The sequence below is a fragment of the Symsagittifera roscoffensis genome, chromosome 3, assembly GCF_963678635.1.
Source record: "Symsagittifera roscoffensis chromosome 3, txSymRosc1.1, whole genome shotgun sequence".
NCBI lineage: Eukaryota > Metazoa > Xenacoelomorpha > Acoela > Convolutidae > Symsagittifera > Symsagittifera roscoffensis.
In genome coordinates, this window is record NC_087064.1 from 5,636,637 (window position 1) to 5,656,247 (window position 19,611).

At 34.1% G+C, this 19,611-nt stretch overlaps 1 protein-coding gene across 1 annotated transcript in view; it reads left to right on the forward strand.

The window, feature by feature from the left end:
• LOC134841121 (hexokinase-1-like) overlaps positions 1 to 13,591 on the forward strand; it is a 38,710-nt gene extending 25,119 nt beyond the window's left edge. Inside the window, exons 6-8 of the mRNA XM_063856910.1 lie at positions 6,193 to 6,533; positions 9,059 to 9,230; positions 11,772 to 13,591. Coding sequence (XP_063712980.1) covers positions 6,193 to 6,533; positions 9,059 to 9,230; positions 11,772 to 12,029 — 771 coding nt within the window. The 3' untranslated portion in view covers positions 12,030 to 13,591. The remainder of the gene's footprint in view (positions 1 to 6,192; positions 6,534 to 9,058; positions 9,231 to 11,771) is intronic.
• The last annotated feature ends 6,020 nt before the right edge of the window (positions 13,592 to 19,611 follow it).

The window sequence follows — 19,611 nt, forward strand, 5'->3', positions numbered from 1 at the left end:
AATTTTTCAGGTTTTGTAAATAAGTTTATTTTCGTTTGATTGCCAAAAAGTCATTTTTACGATATAAAAAAACCAGTTTTTAATGTTGAAACAAATTGCGCAATTTTTTTGGAGATTATACCCGTTCTTAACTGTGTTGGCCACATGGGATCTTGAATATTGAACTAATTTTATCAGCAATTGAACCAGATGTTTAAGCGTAATTTTTTATTGAGTAAAAAAAGCCCAAAGTGATCTAGGGAAGTTTTGTCTTCATCATTTTCCGTTTGAAGTCAACCGAGTATGAGAAAAATGCGTGTTAACACTGAAATCTTTTGTGGCCTATTCAAATAATTCATATGAATTCTTCAAATTGAAAATATTCAAAAAGCTTGTTCAAAAAATTGCCATTGATTGAGTATTTGCTTTGTTTAGATAATAAGTTCTACCAATTCAGCTCTAAAAAGATTCACATCTGACATTTTTGATAATTGCTCGTTTCAAAACCACGATTTTGCATTTAAGTTGGTTATGTAAGCTATAATTTTTGAAGTGGTCCAAAGCTGACCGGAGGACGTGGTTTACAGAAATCTTTCCTTTTTCGGTACCTCTTTTGGGATGTTTAATTCAAATTAAACTTGAAATACCATTTGTTGTTCAGCGAACTGAAACGGCAAATTGAATTAAGTTATGTGTTCAAAGAGAAAGCTAAGCCACCATTATACTCAAATGACATCATTCATGTTTCATTTTAGACTCCCCACGTATGTAAAGTTTTAAGCTTTCTAATAATCTCTGATAACAAAACATGCGTCCGACTCTAACCATGGTCGACTCAAGCATCAAACATAATTTATACTAATTGAAACGCTTGAGTGTCCCAACCAAAATAAGAGTTGCATTAACTTTCATTTCTCATGGTTGGTGTAGCTTTTCCATCACTTGTTTAGTCTGACTCATTGAAGCTGCAATTCATAACTAGAAAAAAATAGTAAACTGACGTGGAGTGATTGTTTCATCGGAATTTGTTTGAAACTCAAAATATAAACAAATTTTGTTAGTTATTCTGGAACTACATCAAAGTTTTTATGTACAAGTTAGATTTACAGCTATTTGTAGAGATAAAACGACTTATGCGGCGATTTCGAAATATGTTTCCTAAACTCAATGTGTCTGTTTGTCGCGAATTTTTTTATTATCTGAGCGCTAGTTTGTTTGGTTTTCTTGAATTATTTTTACTTATCAGCTCAAGTTAAGGGTCGACCAGCATGAAACTTAAACTTAGGGCTGAGAAATTTTATACACAAAAGAGAGCAAGTGTATTGCAACCGGGTACTAGACTTGTCCCCTTTAAAACTTTGTCCACAGGACTCAACTACTGAAGCCTACGACCCCAGAAATAACCGACTCCCAACACACATATTTTGAGAATGTTTGCATTTTAAATACTCGGTAAATTTACAAACAAATTTTTTCTGTGCTTAATTTTCACTTTATCTTTTGGCTTTTTAGCGCTTTTTGTGCAGTTTTCTTGCTTCGTTTCTGCTTTGCATCTGTGTTAAATGAAGATTGATTCTAGTTTGCTTAGACTGATAAAAAGAATTGTCGATTACAAAAATTTGAAGGGTTCTGATTTTTATGCCATATATTCTTTTCTTTGAAAGTTCTTCAAAAAGCAATCAGTTCGTATAGTTTTTTTATTCATTGATATTTTTCCATATACCTGATGGCTGTTTTGTTTGAAGTCCAGCCTAACATGGTATTTCAGACTTATAGTTTTTTTTTGGTCTATTAGGATTCGAGTTTTTTTGGTCTATTAAGAGTCGATGAACGTAGCCAAGACTCTTATAAAGCTAGGGACGTTTTTTTCAGGAACAGTCTTAAAATTTGTTCAGGCTGAAGTTTACTTTTTCACGGTTTGACCTTTGATTTCTTATCAAGTTCAGTTCATTTCCCTTGTTAAAAGGAAGATAACTCCACTATCGAACAAGTGTAAAGGTCACGAAAAGTTTCGGAAGCGGATTTTAATATCCAGATTTCCCAGCGAAATGAAAAGTTTAACTATTGATCCAATTTTCTCAAATTGCGTCAAATTTATCCAAACAACTGTAAATCTTAAATTGTGCTTGAAATACAAAGAGCTTCAGAGCCGTATTTTTTTTACTTTGACATTCGACAGTTTTTTTCCTGTTTCCTACCGTCCATTGGCTCTTTTTCAAATATGTTGGCTATGTTTTTTCGTTTTCATTTGTTTGCCTTTTTTTCAGAAGTTGTAGCTTCTATAAATTGATTTTGCGTCGTTCATGGTCGGAATGAAAAATAGAAAATTGTAAGTACTGGAATTTGGCCCAACTAAATTTTTGTTCCGACCATCGAAAATGGGGAGGAACTTTGTATTGGGGTGTTTAATTTTTTTTCTTCTTGTTTTCCACACAAATTCCGGTACCACAAATAACCATTGGACTGCGTTGAGTAATATGCCATATTAAAGTGTCGAGAAATACAGGTTTGAAATTTTTGATTTTTCGTCTAAAATCGAGCGACTAAAGCAAGCGAGTAAGCTTGCATTAGCCTAATTATGCCTATTTTAGGCCCTAAAAATTTAGTTTAGACAACTAAAAATAGCTTTTTAGCTCCATTTCGGGAACCATTTTTTTAATTTGAATTTTTTTTCTGTCGAATCTTAATTTTTTTTTCTAGATTTGTCTACACAAGTTTTTGTCCTATTTGCCTATAAAACTATGAGTCGAATATACCTAAATTATAGTTTTATGTCATATCCCTATAAAACACCACGCAGAAACAACTAAATTGAAAAAAAAAACTTTTTGTACTGTTTTAAAGACTATGGTCGGAACATTCTATGCTACTTGCACAATAACCGGCTATCCTTGTTTTTGTTTGGATTTGGTTTCCTGTGTTCAGGTAGCCTCCCACCATCAGTTGCTGTGTTCTCGCAAAACATCTGGTAATTTTCTTCTATAATATTTAAAATTCATTGTAAATGCCTCTCAATTTTTCTAGGTTTTTGCATAGAATCAGCATTATGATAAGTTTAGTTTTACCAGAGTATAAGGTTTCTTGTTGCAAAGAATAATTATGCTCAATAATTATGCTCAAATAGATTTTTTATACAAGTTAGAAAGTATCCAAAAACGTTTTCTAGGTCGATTTTTTTAGAATAAAAACGTAGTTGCTATTGCAGAAAAAAGATGCACAATTTAGTCCTAAATCTCAGGTTTGATAGGGTAGTTATTGAGAACATTCCAAATACCGGTCCAAATTACCCGATGTTTCTATGGCTGTAAATTTTTAAGGCGTAGCTGCATATACAGGAGGGATAATATGATTTGTTTCGATAGATCTTGGTATCAGATTTGGCTGGGTAGTTTTTGAGAAAATGAAAAATAACAATCCAGGTAAAGTAGTAGTAGTAGTAGTAAAAGACTTTAATTCCATTGGTGGATACAGGGTTAATATAAATATTGAATGAACTTACGATCGACAATTTTTACAAAAACATTTGACAAAGAATGTGCATGATCTGTTTATATCAAACAAAGTTGAAGTTTTAAGCAGTAAAAATTTATTCAGTTTTGATTTGAACATTCCCAGGGGCATGTCGAAAGATATAATTTTCAGACGCAGAAGTTCATTGGCAGCACGGGGAGCTCGTACAAAGAAGTTATCGTCAGTTTTCAATTTCCTCGTGTTCGGTATGACGAATAGGCCACTCGTAGCGGAACGCGTAGGAAGCGAGCTGGTTGCACTTTTGCAGTCAACATCAATAACATTGTTATGGAGCTTCCAAAGTAGAAGAATTTCAACTCTAATCAATACATAGCTAATTGGAAGCATATTCAGATTTAGTAGCCCTGAAACATACGATGAACATTTCTTGATCCATCTTAGAACTTTGTACTGGAACAGTTCAAGCTGATGTAATAGTGTCAAAGAAGGGCACCATGCAGGAGCACCGTAAAGTAAGATTGACAGAATGAGAGTATTGTAAAGTAACTTTTTTCGACTGCAGGATACCGAGAAAGGAATATTTCGTTTCAGAAAATAAAACAATCTGGAACATTTTATCAACTTAGTATTCAGATGGGATTTCCAGGAAAGATTGTTGGAGACTATGATACCAAGATCTTTAATTTCATCAACAAATGGTAAGATGTCTGATCCGAGCAAGAATTGGATAGAATCATCATAACCACCAAAGTTCAGAACTTTACATTTGGCAGAATGAAACTGTAAGTGATTGTTAGTTGACCAATTAAAAAGAGAATCGATATCTTTTTGAACTAATGATGGAGCAGATGAGCTATTAATCTTCAGGTCGTCTGCAAATAGATAAAATTCACTATTTAACACATCATCGGTCATATCATTTATAAATAAAATAAACAGAAGTGGGCCGAGAACACTCCCCTGAGGAACGCCCGAGGTAACTGGCAGAGGAGACGAAATTGATTGATTTATTAGCACACACTGATACCGGTTTGTCAGATAAGATTCAAACAACTGGAGAAATTCAAAATCAAAGCCGAGTATAACAAGTTTAGCAAGTAACAAATGATGCGGTACTGAATCAAAAGCTTTTCTCACATCAAAGTAAATGGCTAGTCCAGGAGAATTTTTATCGCAGGAAGAATAAATTGAGTCGAGATAGATGATCAATTGGCTGATAGTACTGCGCGACTTCATGAAACCATGTTGCTGACGTTTGATTAGATGTCTAACTTTTGGATAAGTAAAGTTGAAAAGAATTCTTTCCAGGATAAGGGAAATTCGTGGTAAAATACTAATTGGTCTGTAGTTAGTAATGTCATTGCGAGCATCAGATTTGTATAAAGGGGTAACAAAAGAAGTTTTCCACTGACTAGGCCAGTTTTTGTGTAAAGGCTCAAAAATATTTCGAAATTTTCGAAGGCCGTAGAACGTGGGGTAAGGTAAAAAGATACTAGCAGAGTATGGAAAAACCGCAAGCAATTTGTGAACTAGCAGTCTTTCCATGATACGTTTGTTTATAAAATCAGTAAAGTTGTCAGTCTTTGAGAAAATTTTAATAATTTCACTAATGTTAAGTAAAGAGAAATAATTTCTGAATCAAAAATTCCGGATCATGATAGACGCTAATATGGCTACACAGTGTCGCCAAATTCCTCATTATGTCATAAGTGGTGGAGGTTGCAACCCCATATCAGGAATTTTGGGTGCTAAATTTCTAAAAACTTTAAAAAAAAAATCACTTTTGTCAGGTGAAACGGCGATCGGAATTTTCATGGTGTCGCCATGATATAAGAAGCAAGTTTTTGTTTAATCTCGCTCCAAAGATTAGTTTCAGCTGTTTTTGAAATTAATCGAGATTTATCCGTTTTGGTTTCTTAATCCTAACTTTTCGCCATAACACTCTCTAAAGCCTGTTTTCTATACATTTAATACATGAATAACTTGTGGTGGAAGAATTGTGTTTTGTGACGTTTGTTTATGTTCACCATTGAAAACGTTCCCCTACACGCCTCCTCGGTGATTGGTGGCAAGTGATAAAACAGAACTTTTCAGTTTCTAGTTCTTTGTGTGTAAGTTTGACTAAAGTTGGTATTCGGCACTCGAGTTAAACCGTCACTTGAAACGTCTTTCAAATATAAATATCTGTCTCTGTTTCCAAGTGAAAGTTGAATTCAAAAATGAAGAATTGATGTTTAACATGCAGCTCGTGTTATGTTTAAGTGCTGAATTACATACACTACAGATAATTAAATTTGCAATTATAAAACCAATGACTTAAATATCCAACTAAACATAAGAATAAGAACGTATTATGAACCTCAGTAACGGATCGCAACACCCGCCCGCCCACACTCACTTTGCAAAGTGGTGGGAATTTTCTTAAACGTTGAGTTTTTGTACTTGGAAACACGTGAAGGGGTTATAGTTGAAGAGATCCTTCAATTTGAAATAAAACTTCAGGTTTTGAATTTTGCACAAACTAGAAATTATAAATATCATTCAAGTTCGTTTTTTCAGAAAAACTTAAAATGTTTTTCAAAATTTAGTGAGTTTTGAAAACGAATTTAAGCACTCTTCGTTTGAATTGGTTGACGGATTATATAATTGATCTGAAATCAAGTGGTTAGTTCTGTAAAAATTGCGACGATAAAGAGCGGCTTGCAAATTGTTTGCAGTGTTGTTCTATTTGCCCGTGTTTAGATGGTAATCAATACTGAGTTCGGAGCATTCGGCAACAGTGGACTGCTGAACGACTTCCGAACACTGTACGACTTACGAGTAGACGTGGACTCTATGAACCCAGGCAAACAGATCTACGAGAAAATGATCTCGGGCATGTACATCGGTGAGATCTGCAGGATTGCGTGTATTGACTTCGCTAAGCAGGGAGTGTTCTTCCAAGGGGAAGTTGGAGAGAAGTTTAAGACTAAGTACATCTTGGAAACAAAGTATGTCTCGGCTATGGTCCACGACAACACGCCTAATCTGGAGCGAATCCATTACCACCTCCACTACGATCTAGACATTCCCCATGTTTCAAGGTACATCACATACGCCCCACATCCGGGCTTATTAGATATTAAAGAATCGGTACTAATTAATCGAGTCTCTTTAACTTTATCCTCCCCTTTTGCAAAAGGGGGAGATTCTTTACTAGGTTTAAAGTTCTCATATAATTAACCGTTGATTTATTTCTTTATAGAGTATAGTTAAAGAGACCCAATTAATCAATACTAACCATTGTCAATTAATTTCGGGAAAAGATTTAATGTTTCTTCACGCTCAATATTGTTTAAGAGTAGTGAACGTAGTGAAAACTCTTATATAGCTCTTGGTGATTTTTTGTTTTCAGCAAAAATTATTAAAATGCTGCAATAACTACAGATGTGCATTAATACAATTAATGCATTTATGAATGAGCTTTGGTAAATATGCTATTTTTGAGTTTAACTGAAATTCATCTCCTGAAAGTGACCTAATTAGCACTCTCCAGTTACGAACGTGAAAATGGCGCAAAAAAACGAACATTTTCTAGTTTTAGAATTGGAATTTAATTGTTAGATATCCAGCGGAGTAAAAACTTTGTTCCAGAAATTCAAAGAGCCTAACGGGCATCTATTTTTTTCTTTGATTGTTTGATTGCATCTAACATTGTTTCAACAAAGTCTGTGTGTTTTTTATGTTTTGCGTTCATTACTCTCTGTCAATCTTCGATTGGCTATCTTTTACACTAGCCACCTTGCGAGCGTTATTGTGTTAGTACGAAACTTTTTTCCGAAAACTTAACAAATAAAAGTTCGTCTATTTCACTTTTGCTATAATCACGATCGGTAGCATTCGAAATATCATAGCATCTGTTTTCTGCTTTATTTGTGGCCAGTGTTTGTGATTTATTTAGCGTCCGTGGCTGAGTGGTTAGTATGTGAGACGCATAATATCTAGAACGCAGGATCGAATCCGACACGTAGCCGAATTTTTATCAATTCGAATTTTATTTCTACTTTTTTATTGCCCTTTATAGAGCTGCTCTTTGTCGTGTTCTCGCTGCTGTTTACAAAGCGCAGCTTCGCCTTTGTGTAAAAATTCAAAGAGTTTCAACGTGGCATTTTGTTCACAGTGCTGATTACGCTAGCAAGCAGCTAGTGTTTTGCGAGTTAGCTTGGAAAAAAGGAAAGCTCGTACTAAAACACTTTTTTCTAACCTAACTCGCAAATAAAAGAATTCATTAAAAGTGTTCACTGTGCCTTTTTGTTATAATCACGATCTGTAGCATTGGAAATTTCAACAGCATCTGTTCTCGGCTTGATTTGTGGCCAGTGTTTTTGATGGATTAAGCATCCGTGGAGTGTTTAGTGCGTGAGACTCATAATTTCTATGTCGCAGGAAGTTTTAGATTCAAGTCCGAGACGTCGCCGAATTTTAACTTATTCGAAACTTATTTTTATTTTTTTTCTCGTTGCGCTTTTAAGAACTCTAGAGCTGCTTTTTGCCGTGTTCTCGCTAGAGTTAGCGAGGCACAGCTTCGCCTCTGTGTTCAAATTATCGGACAAAACGATCAAAACTTGAAATTTAAAACGGGTATTTCTCAAATTGGGTTGACTTTAGACAGAAAAGATGAGGACAAAACTGGCTTAGAATTTCAGCAAAATTAAAAGGGTGCAAATTTTTGCTAATTATGGGCCCAAATTTCAACCTAAAAACTTTTTTTGGGTTTTGTTTTAGTCAATCAAAAAGTACGCCGAAACTATTGGCTCAATTGCTGACAAAACATATCAAAATGAGGCTCTTATATAGCCCAACAAAATTTAAGGAGTGTATAAGCGTATCAATTGTGTAGTTAAACTTATTTTTGATTGATCGCCAAAAAATGTCAATTTTCCTATGTAAAGTACCAATTTTTAGACATTTTGCGCCAAGTTTTAGAGATTATACCTTCCTAAACTTTGTTGGTCTATATGGGAAGCTCTCTTGAAATAGTTCAAGAATAGGGTAAATAATAATAGGGCAAACTTGAGCCCGAATTTTGAAAAAATGCACCATATTAATTCTGCTAAAGTTCTAAGCAAGTTTTGAATTCATCATTTTTTTTGTCTAAAGTCAGCTCAATTTGAGAACGCGGTTAAGTTCTGCTCTTAAAGTTTTATTCTTTTTGTGCGGATATTTTAAATAGCACTGTTCTTTGAAATTTAGTTGAAAATGTTCAGCAGTTTATAACCAACTTTTTTTCGGTGTTCCTGTTTTTTTTTCACTTTTCCAACTGTCTACTGTTGGCTATGTTTATTTGTTGCTAATGTTTATATAAATAAATAAATTTGTTTCAAGTAGTGCAATAATCTAACAATGGAGAACTTATCATGGATAGAGCACCAACTTGAGCAAGCGCAGAAGGTAATTCAACCTGTTGAAGCGCCGCTGAGAACTTTCTATTAAGTACTGTCTTATATGGACCTGATTGTTTAATCTAAGCAACATTCATAAAGAAAAAAAATATAATAGATATAAAGAAAAAAAATGTCAAAATCTTACAGTTCCTTTATCTTGCATCTAACTGATTGTTTATGTTTAGGCAAGACTGTGTTGCGGTGCAGCAGCTGTGCAAGGCGGTGACGAAGAGGGCGGGCAAGATGGCGGCTATTGGGTTGGCGGCCATCATCAAGAAGATAGGGAAGGACAAACTGACCATCATCTGTGACGGCAGTCTCTATCTTAACTTCCAGAAGTTCCGGGAGTACATCACGGTAATAACAATTCTACAATGTCCACTGTAGTTAAAACTTGAGAAAGATTAATTCAAAGTATTAATTCGATTTTTTATTGATTATAATCAATCAGCTATAATGGATTATACGAGTTAAAATGCGTCCGCTCTATAAATTGAGGCTTGTTAGTTAGTAAATTTCTTTTTTTTTTTCAAATTGACTGGTACTGATAATGCGTCATAATTGGCTGGCGTCGCTTAGCTATTTTGTTGGCTCATAATTGGCGTGCGTAGGCTTGTAAGAAATTTTGTAGACTCAGAGTTTTTACACATTCAGTTTTTCCTAGTAACGTTATCGGTCATATTTTTGCTTGTGTATGCGAAGTGCAACTTCGCCTCTGTGTTGTAGATTGTGGTTGCAAATTTGTGCTTCTGCTTCATCTTTTAATTTTCATCAGAGGGGGTTCTTCTCTTTTTTCGGGAAGAACTTGAAAAATGTACGGGATCCAAAACCTCAGAAATGTTAGGGGACCAAAACCTGAAAAGTTTGCGAGACTGGCCCAGATTTCGCAATTTTTTTTAAATTCTGAGATCCATTGACAGTGTTTGTTAATGGTTGTAGAAAAATACTCTGTTATAGGTCTTGGTGAGTGTTTTGTTTGTTTTTCAGAAAAAAAAGTTAATTTTGATTTTTTAAGGTTTGACTTTGCTTTTTTTAAGCTCAGTTCATTTCGTTTGTTAAAAGGAAAGCAAACTCTACTATTGAACAGCAATAGTGTTAAGATCATGGAAAACGTGATCGGCTTTTAGTTTTGAAGTGGATCAGTAGTATAAACGTAGCGAAGACTCTTATATATGACTTGGTGACTTTTTTGTTTTGTTTTTCAGGAAAAAGTCTTAAAATGCTCTAATAACTACAAATGTGAATTCATTCATATTAATACATTTATGAGTGCTCTTAGTTATATATGCACTTTTTGAGTTTTTACTTAGGCAATATTAAAGCAGATTTTAAGATTTCCCTGCGAAATAAAATTTTTTTAATCATATTTTTTCATATTTGGTTAATTAGGCAATATTAAAGCAGATTTTAAGATTTCCCTGCGAAATAAAAATTTTTTAATCATATTTTTTCATATTTGGTTAATGTTAATCAAAAAAGCGCCAATCATACTTTGTTCTAGAAATTTAAAGAGCTAAAGGGCATCTATATTTTAATTTGAAAATTGAAAGCTGAGATTTTTTTTCATTGAAGTCAGTTTTTGTTTCTGTTTACTTGCTTTTCCAATTGTCTGTTGGCGTTGTGTTTTTGATTTTCAGGTTTCTCAGCTGAATAAATTTTCACATTTTGTCCAGATTTTTCAAATAATTTTAATTTATTAATGAACGTAGTGAGTACTATTATATAGGTCTTGGTGGTTTTCTGGTGTTTTGTTTTCAGGAAAACGTCTTAAAATTTGTTCATCACATTCAATTTGGATTTTTAGTGGTTTGACTTGATTTGTTAAAAAGCAAACTCCTTTATCGAACAGCAAAAATGTAAATGTAAATGTTCGAAAATTGGAATTCAAGTCATTTTTTTCTGTTTCTTGCGTTCCTTTCTGTTTTCCCACTGTCTCGCATATGAAAGCTGAATCGAGCCTAACTTATTCGATCTCAATTATATATATTTTTTTCGAATGCGTATTGTTAGTTAAGACGACGTCGCATGATGTTATTCAAAACTATGATTGCAAAGTGTTTCATTCAAGATTTTATCCACCTGGTGTCGGTGATAGATTGTAGCTAAGTGAATGTTTCTTGCAAAAGTATAATCAACATAAATGAACTTTGCTTAATTCACGCCACTGATCAAGTTGAATGTCAAAGTTCAGTATGGTACACAACCACTCTTCTGAATTATATCCCATTAGTTTTTTGATGTGACGTTCAATATTAAAGCAGATTTGATTATTCCTTGCAAGCACAGTGAGGCATCTGGAAATATCATCTGATTAACACAAGTCAAGTTCGGTAGAAAACCAGAGTCTTCAGCGTGGATTTTTTCTCGCATCTGCAAGTTATCTCTCGTACTGGCATCTCTCCAGAGTAATCCACATTACCATAAAGAAAATTCGCGCCTCCGATAATACTGGCGTCAAATAGTTTTTTCATTTGCAAATCTCCGTTTGTAGCTCGTCGTCTGTTATTCTGTCACCATCTTGCATATCAAAGATATTGCACTTTATTAGAAAGTTATATAAAATTAAGCTCGAATAAAGTGCAATATCTTTGATATGCGCGAAACTGTCAGTTGGCTGTTCTAAAAAGTGTTACTCGTGAATTGTATTTGAAATTGAGAGAGCTTTAAGGCCATATTCTTCAGGCCCTCTGTAATTCGAAAGCTGATTATTTTCGAATAACATGTCAGTTATTTTTTCCGGTTAATTGACACTATTCCAACTGCCTAATGGGTAGTCAAATTATAAAAGGGTTTTGTTCAGTTTTAATTTAAAAAAAAATCATTCATTTTTCTTGGTTTTTTGAGTTTATTATCAGATTTTCATCAAATGTTGGCGATGTTTTAAACTCTATGGTTTAGGAGTACTTGAGTATTCTGTCCCCGGCAGCTGAGTGCAAATTCATCACTGCCAGAGACGCCAGCGGCCGAGGAGCAGCTCTAGTGGCGGCCACCTCGTGTCGACTCAAGTCGCAGAGCAGCTCGCCAGTACTACATCGAAAACAGGCGAACGAAGAGAGCGGTGAAGCCGACACTACTGTTACGGCGGCTGGGAAAAGTGGGGCGTCCACAGCCAACGGGGCTCCCAATCCGACTGTGGAAATCTCACCCGCCAAGTAAACCTGTCACCATCCCCCCTTCCCTGCGGGCTCTTTTTCCTTGACACCTTGAACCACCGATGATTTTTTCAATCGATACTTTTTAACCATGAAGTAACTCCAAAATGTAATGTTCAGTCACTGTATAACCAGATCGAAGCTTTTATATGCGTATGATTTGCTTCTCAGGAAACTCTCGGAATCATTTGTTAAATTGCTTATTGCAAAAAATAGCGGTTGCGGAGTTTTGAACGGGAAAAGAGCTCATTTTTGCTCTCACGTGTAGAAATAATTTTGAGTAATGAGTAGTACGCACAAAATATGGGTTTGGGATTCTGAGGACTGACTTCTTGTTTGAACTTTTGAACTTGAGCTCTGCTCTATTGATGTATCTATGCTAGCTAACCTCACTTGTCTGAAAAGCCGACGGATGGCCTCGCAGGTGTCTATGTGTATGCATTGGGCGTTGAAACAGTGCTATTGTGTGCTATGTCATTATTACTGACATTTAAGTTTTGGTTAGCCCATGGCCAAATTGCGTGTACTCTTTAACATTATTAAAAAGCATATGCACCTTAATAGCAGTAGTTTTTTTAATCTCTTAGGTCACTTTTTGAACAATTGGTGTCAAAATTTAATGCTCTTAATTTTGCCGCTGTTGTTTCTTAATAACAAGTCACAAACAATGGTTATCTGCTGAGATGTAAAGCTGTATTAAAGTGGTTGCAAATTCAAATATTTGGTTTTTGTATATTTTCGCGTGTCGACAGTTTTTGCGATTGAAATTGACTCAAGTTTCAGCTCCTTAATCTGAAGTGATTATATTTCGTCTTTTTATTGCATGCTTTTGTGGCGCGTAATTCTTATGCCTTTTGAAAAAAAAGAATTGAGCAAAAACAAGGTTTTTTCATAAAAAAATTCATGCTTGTTTGCTCGCAAAACCTTCAGTAAACGATTGTAGGCATGAAAGTTTGTTAAAATCATTTTTAATTTGTAGTGTTGGCCGATAAATTTCAAGAGTTTGCGTCAAAGCATCAAATTTTGTAATTTTACCATAGACATATACAAGTGAAGGATTTTTTTCGGACATATCCCCTAAATTTGATACTCAATTTAACGTATACTAAAGCATCACGTTAATTTTCCATTGAGATTAATTATATTCAATCAGATTTATTTATTGTACTCGAAATTCAAATTTGACATATATAGGGAGGGGGTATATCCGAAGAGATTCAAGATGAATTTGTATTGAAAATTGAGGTAATAATGTTCTGTTTGTGTAATCTGCTAATTTTGATTATATTTGTCAACAATCGCGTCTTACCTAATTTTTTTGTATAAACAGCACGCTGAGAAAACAGTTGGAACTAATTCTTCAGTACCTTACAAAACATGCAAATGAAGAAGTGCTATGCTATTTATATTTATTGTGCATTCTAGCGGTTGAATTAACTGAACTACTAAATTGAATTTATTCTCAAATACTGATATAAATGGTGCAACTGAGAAATGGTCGATTGAAATGAATTACTTCCCAATAGTAAATCACCTTCATACTCAAAATAAAACTTACACAACTGCGTCAGTTTTCCTCTCAGAACCGAAGTAGAAAATCATGACTTATCCAAATCTGCGGCAAATTCTACCTGATAGTTTTTTCATAAGCGAAGAGCAAGGTTGCTGTGCATGGCCTCAGTTCATTATCATCGCAGTGGTTTTGAGCTAGCTTCCTTGTACTCAAAAGTGCTGCAATCGTATCGTCCAGAGTCATCACACATCGTATCGTTAAAATTCACTTGCTCTCAAAGTGCGCTGAGATTTTCGCGAAATGTTCCTTTGTGAACTTGAATTAGCACATCGTTAAAACATCGTCATATCCTATCTCTGAAATTTTTTTATTTTTTTTTTATTTATCGATAAACCAATATTAGGCACTTATGTAGACCATGTTTTCCCGTTAGTTTTTTTTTGGTTTCAATGAACGTGAAGAACCTTATAAGTCGAGATAATTTTTTTCCATGAAAATGTCTTAAAATGCGTTTACGCAACATCGACTATCGAACAGTATAAGTGTCCCCTAGGGCACTGGCACTTTTTTTGTCATTTTCAGTGACACTTTTCCAACTGGCTGTTGGCTATGCGTTGCTTTGTTTGAGCTCACTTTTTAAGAGTCGCTAAACGCAGTCAGACTCTCATATAGGTCGCGATGATTTTTTCTGTTTTTTTTTCAGGAAGTGTTGAGTTTTGTTCAGGCTCAAATTTACTTTTGCGCGGTTTGACTTCTTGTTTCTTTTTAAGTTCATTTCTTTTGTTAACTGGAAGGCAAACTTCACTATCGAATAGCAAAAATAAGTGGAAATGTCACGAAAAACGTGATCGACCTCTAATTTCGAAAATTGAAATTAATTATCAGATTTCTCCGAAACAAAAAATTTACCCTTTGATTGAGTTTTCTGAAATCGGGTCTAAAATGTGTCAATCATAAACTGTTCTAGAAATTAGAAGAGCATTAAGGTCGTATATTTTTTTCTTGGAAATTGGAAAATTGAGTTTTTTCCAAATAAAGTCAGTTTTTTTTTCTTTTTACTTGCGCTTATTGACTCTTTCGTTACTGTCTGTTCGCTGTTTTAAATTTTGCTATTTACGCTCAACAATTATTCAGACAAAATTTGCGTATAAATTCAGCATAGTTTATGTGGCGCAATTTGTGGCTAAATTCGAACCCAAAATTTTACTGTAATGATTAGGCAAAAACTACTTTGTCAATTGTAGAACAAGTGATACCTAAACAGCCTCTTATTTAGTTCAACAAAAATTAAGCAGGAAGTTAATTCCAAATTTTGCTGCGCTTTTTTAAATGTGTCTTATAGTATTTGATTTTATCCTACACGGAAAAATTTTACTTCCTTGACTTCGTATTTCTTTTTTTTGTTTCGTTTAACATTTAATTCGACCCAAATTCTTTCAGCCTATTTTTATCGGCTGGGTTAATTACTTTATTTTGGGTTGATTCACGGAAAACACAACCTTTACGCTCCCCTCGACACTTTTTAGATTGGGTTATTTTAAACCACTCGGTTTGTTGAAATTTCTTTTTTCGGCTTAGTAGGTTTTGGTTTATAATGTCTGTATCGACTTAGAGGCCTCTTTTTGAGCCATTTGAAGAGCAAAAATGTTTTTAATCTAAACATCAAGATGGAGGACCTGAAAGTTTTTTTTAATATAGAGTTTTTCTAATAAAAACTTTTTTTTCGGGGCAGCGTGTCTGCTCAAGAATTTTCGTCTTTGTAAGTTTTATTTCGATGCTCCTTTTACATTCCATTGCTTTACTTCTTGACATATCTTCTCCAAAGGGATTGATATTCAAGGCAAAATAAAGAAAAATGAAGGAATATTTTTGGTAGATCAAATTATTCGATATTTCAATAAAAAAACTGAGTTTTTCTGCGGCTTTTATCTCCATTTCTGTCGGTTAGTTCGTCATGCTTAGAATGTGCTGTATTGCAAGTACGGCGAACCTTTGCTTTATCTGTGTTTTTAAAGTTGTAGAGGTGCAGGTAATTCACTTCCAAGAGTTCGGATTTTTTTCAACTTAAAGTTTTTTTTTGAGAAAAAAAATAATTATATGAATTTTTAATTTTTCGATTTGTTGCTTCATCTGCAATTAGTGATAGTCATTCATTTTTGTATCGCAATTTGTGCGAAGCTCTTCTTTGCTTTTGTGTTTATGTTTGTGTTGTATCGCAAGTGATGCGAAGCTCTGCTTCGCCACTGTGTCTAAAACGATTTTCATTCGAGACAAATCGTGGTATGAAAATTTTGTTGTAGTTTTTTCATTTTTTTTTTCAATTTTTATTGATTACCGGGTAATTTTTTGTCGACTAGCTCGCCATGTTATGTTTGTGAAGTGGACGAAACTGGTGTGAAGCTTGGCTTTGCCTTTGTTAGATTGATTGATTCTAAACTCCGAAATTTTGGGAGATTGCCAAAGATAGGTGATTTTAAAGTAGCTTTTACTGACTACTTGTGCAACGCATCTTTCTTTTTCATCAGACAGCGGTACGCCTGTGGCTGGAATTTATTTCAACCGGTGAAAAAATGTTTCTTTTTCGGTTTTTCACGAGGTTTAAATTAGCTGAATAGCTGTTTAACTATTTTGAAGACATTTACTTTCTTAAAAGCTTTCATTTTATGTGAAAACCCGGATGTATTGTACAAAGTTAATAATGAGCTACAGATGGTTTGTAGACTTATTAATTTCCGCCAGTTTCAGTAGCTCGGACTGAGTTAAGTGACATTTAAAAGTCATGTTCAGCTTGAAGAGTTTTTTTTACTCATCGATATCATTTCGTTACTCAAAATAAATTGTTACTTTTCTTAGATATTTGCATCACGAAGTATCTATAAAACAATCAAAAGAGAAATGAGAGTTTTTTTTGTGCAAATTAGCTACAGAGCCTTCTTTGCAGCATTTATTGAGGCGCCAGTTTTTAAGTTTCCCATCAATCAGTTCCCAGGGATATACTTAACTTTAATTAACAACTGTCTTATTTTAATAAATTTCTACCATTTTTGAGTTTTAAAATTTAATTCAGTCAATATTTTGGGCTTCTGTGATTCATTTGATATGCAAAAAGCTCATTTCATTTTTTTGTCAGATTCTTTTTCAACGAACTGTAAATGTTTTTTGTTCATACCATTATCAAAAAAATGAGAAGGAAATATGGCGTAAGGTGGGATTTTTATGTGACTTGAAGTACTTCTAAGAAAACACAGATGGTATCGTAGAAAAAGCAAATACTTCGCAGTCGGAATCGGATAAGTTCTTTTTATTGAGTTTTTAGATTGAATTTATAATTTCTTTGACAGGAAGTGGATTAAAAAGAACTGGTCTCGCAGTAAAAATTTTGTTTTCTGAGCAACGTAGCTCAATAATCGCCCATTCTTGAAGCTAAAATTCGGCCTCTCTCAAAAAAACACTGAAAATTTAGAGATTTTTTTGCAATAACTACAAAGTATTAAAACAACCGAATACTTGTTCGATTTGACGTGTTTTTAGCCAGACTTGAAAAATAGTCTTTACCATCATCTGCTACGCTTGTGTCGATTACAGCATTAAAAAATTGTAAACACTTTTGCTTAAGAGAATTAAACATTTGAACATATGGAGATTGTTTTCATTTGCAGTTCGGAATAAACTCAGCATTTAACATTTTCTCGGCAAAAACTATGTCAAAATTGCCTGTCATAAAATATTTTTCCTCCTATAACCTTAATTTTGAAGTGGCGGAGAGTAATTGGAAAACGCTTGTATTATTATGCCCAGTGATGTCAATTTGGGGGGGGGGGGAATGAAAAATTGAAACTTAAATTAAAATTGTTCACGAAGATAATGAAAATTGCTAGATCGATTTAGTAGCATGTGTAAACTCTTAGTCAGCTGGGTTGGTTGGCTCAGCCAAAAAAATCTTTTATAATTCGAGGTTCAATGGATTGAATCCTTTTGTAGATTGTTTTTTTTTAATTTTCAAAGCCTGTTTTGTTAAATATATTTTCTTGAATGTTTGAAGCTCTTTTGTCATTTTTTGCTTGTTATGAAGATGCTCAGCTTGGCCTCTTCGAATGAAATGAATACAAATTGTTTAGTTTCTCCAGTATTAGGTTGGCTTAATAAAAATCAAATCATTGTTACGCTTGCGATTAGCAAGCGTTATCATATGGGAATATCGACTTTTTCTGGTTGACAACTTGTTTAACTGAATTACTTGGTATGTTGTTCATGATTAATGTAAATTTCTTAGCATCTTCGGCACTTTGTCTGGAGGTAACGAAAACGCCTGTAAAAGCGAAGTTTCTGGGTTCAAATTTGACCAGGACCTGTTTTTAAATGGGAAACATTTAGTTTCAATAAGTATCGGCTTATTATTTGTCTGTTTATGTTTCGTCATCATAGTTGCCATTTAGACTTTTTGTACTGGACGCGGTTTCCATTCAAGTCTTTTAGTCCTTTGATTTAATCCTGCAATTTCTAATTAACTAACCTTGACTTCGTATATGTTTTCCAAAATAATTTCGAATATAACTTTCTTGCAGACACCGTTTTGACTTTTTTGTGAATTTGATTATTTTTTTTGGACTTAGTGGTTCTTTTTCTTTCCTATCTGGTAGCTGACAATGTTTTTCATGTAGTATTGCAAGTGGTGCGAAGCTCCGCTTCGTCTCTGTGTATCATAGATGTTTCCTGAAGTAGAATACGTTTTAAAATTTTTTAAACTTAATCTAACGATACCAAAAAATCTGTTATTTTTGTCCTTTAACTGCTTTATTCTTGATCGGCACAGTAAATTCACTCAAAATAGGGTTTTTCAAGCAATTTCAGAGGGCTAAAAAAAATCAATTTTGTTGACATAAAATGTTCGACAAGATTTTTTAAGTTTTTTTTTGAAATTTGGTTTCATCACCAGCGTAGTTAAAGTCATTAAGACAATCGACACGTGTCACATGTTTTTCCCTTATCTGCTGAAAGTTCTTTTTAGTTTAGCAGTCAAGTTATTCATTTAGCTATTACGCGGCGGCAACCAATTGAAACATTTTCAGATTACCTGACGACGTTTTAAAGAGAAGGATGTCAATAGCCTAAGCGATGGCGGCTAGCGAGAGTATTTCACGGTAGCGCAGCGTCGTTCAGATTAGCAAAAGCGATTTAGCGTTTCTGTTTTTTTAAGGTTTTTTTCTAAACAAACTATTGTGACACAGATGCGAGGACTTGAGGCTCCTGAACTCCAGGTCGGGTCTTCGATTCTGGCAGAAGACTCCAGGTCGGCTCTTCGATTCTGGCAGATGACAAAAATGTTTTTGTTTTCGTATTTTTACCATTTTTAGAGTTTTATCGCTTTATTTTCTTTGGCGTCTTACCGTTTAATTTCAACCTTTTTATTGTTTAAGACGTTTCATCGCTGGTTTGCGAAGTGCAGTTTCGCGTTTGTGTTTAATATTACATCCACCTGACATAATTTTAAACACATATAGTAGCAATGATAGCCGGTAAGTATGCTAGTAGCACAAAATGTTCCGACCATAGTACAACAAATACAAAAAACCAGTTTTTAAGAAGAAGAAAAAGAATAAGAATTTATTTCTTCAGACAATTAAATGCAAAAATACAGAAAATGAAGAAACACATTTTTAATAGTCATCATTGAATTTATCTGACATTTTGTATAACATATCTGAAGAGGATAGACCAAGGGCATAATAATTGCCCGCTTGACGTCTACCCTGGTAGTAGTAAGACACGAAAAGTAAAATAACTATAAATAAAAAGTATTTAAATCATAAAAATGAAAATTTTTCAATTTTTTTTTCCACTCCTTTCGAAAACATTTTTTTCGAGAATTTATTTAGAGGATCCGGATCATGATTGCAGCTTAGCTTAGTGAGCATCAGTTAAAACTAAGGATCGTAATAAAAATTCGAATTTTTTTTTTCTAAGTAATTTTGGAAATTTCATTTTTTTTTTTCAAAAAATGCGATTATCTCGAAAACTACAAGGATTTGGAGCTTCACATTTTCAGCATGGATTCGCAGCCCATTATTGAAGT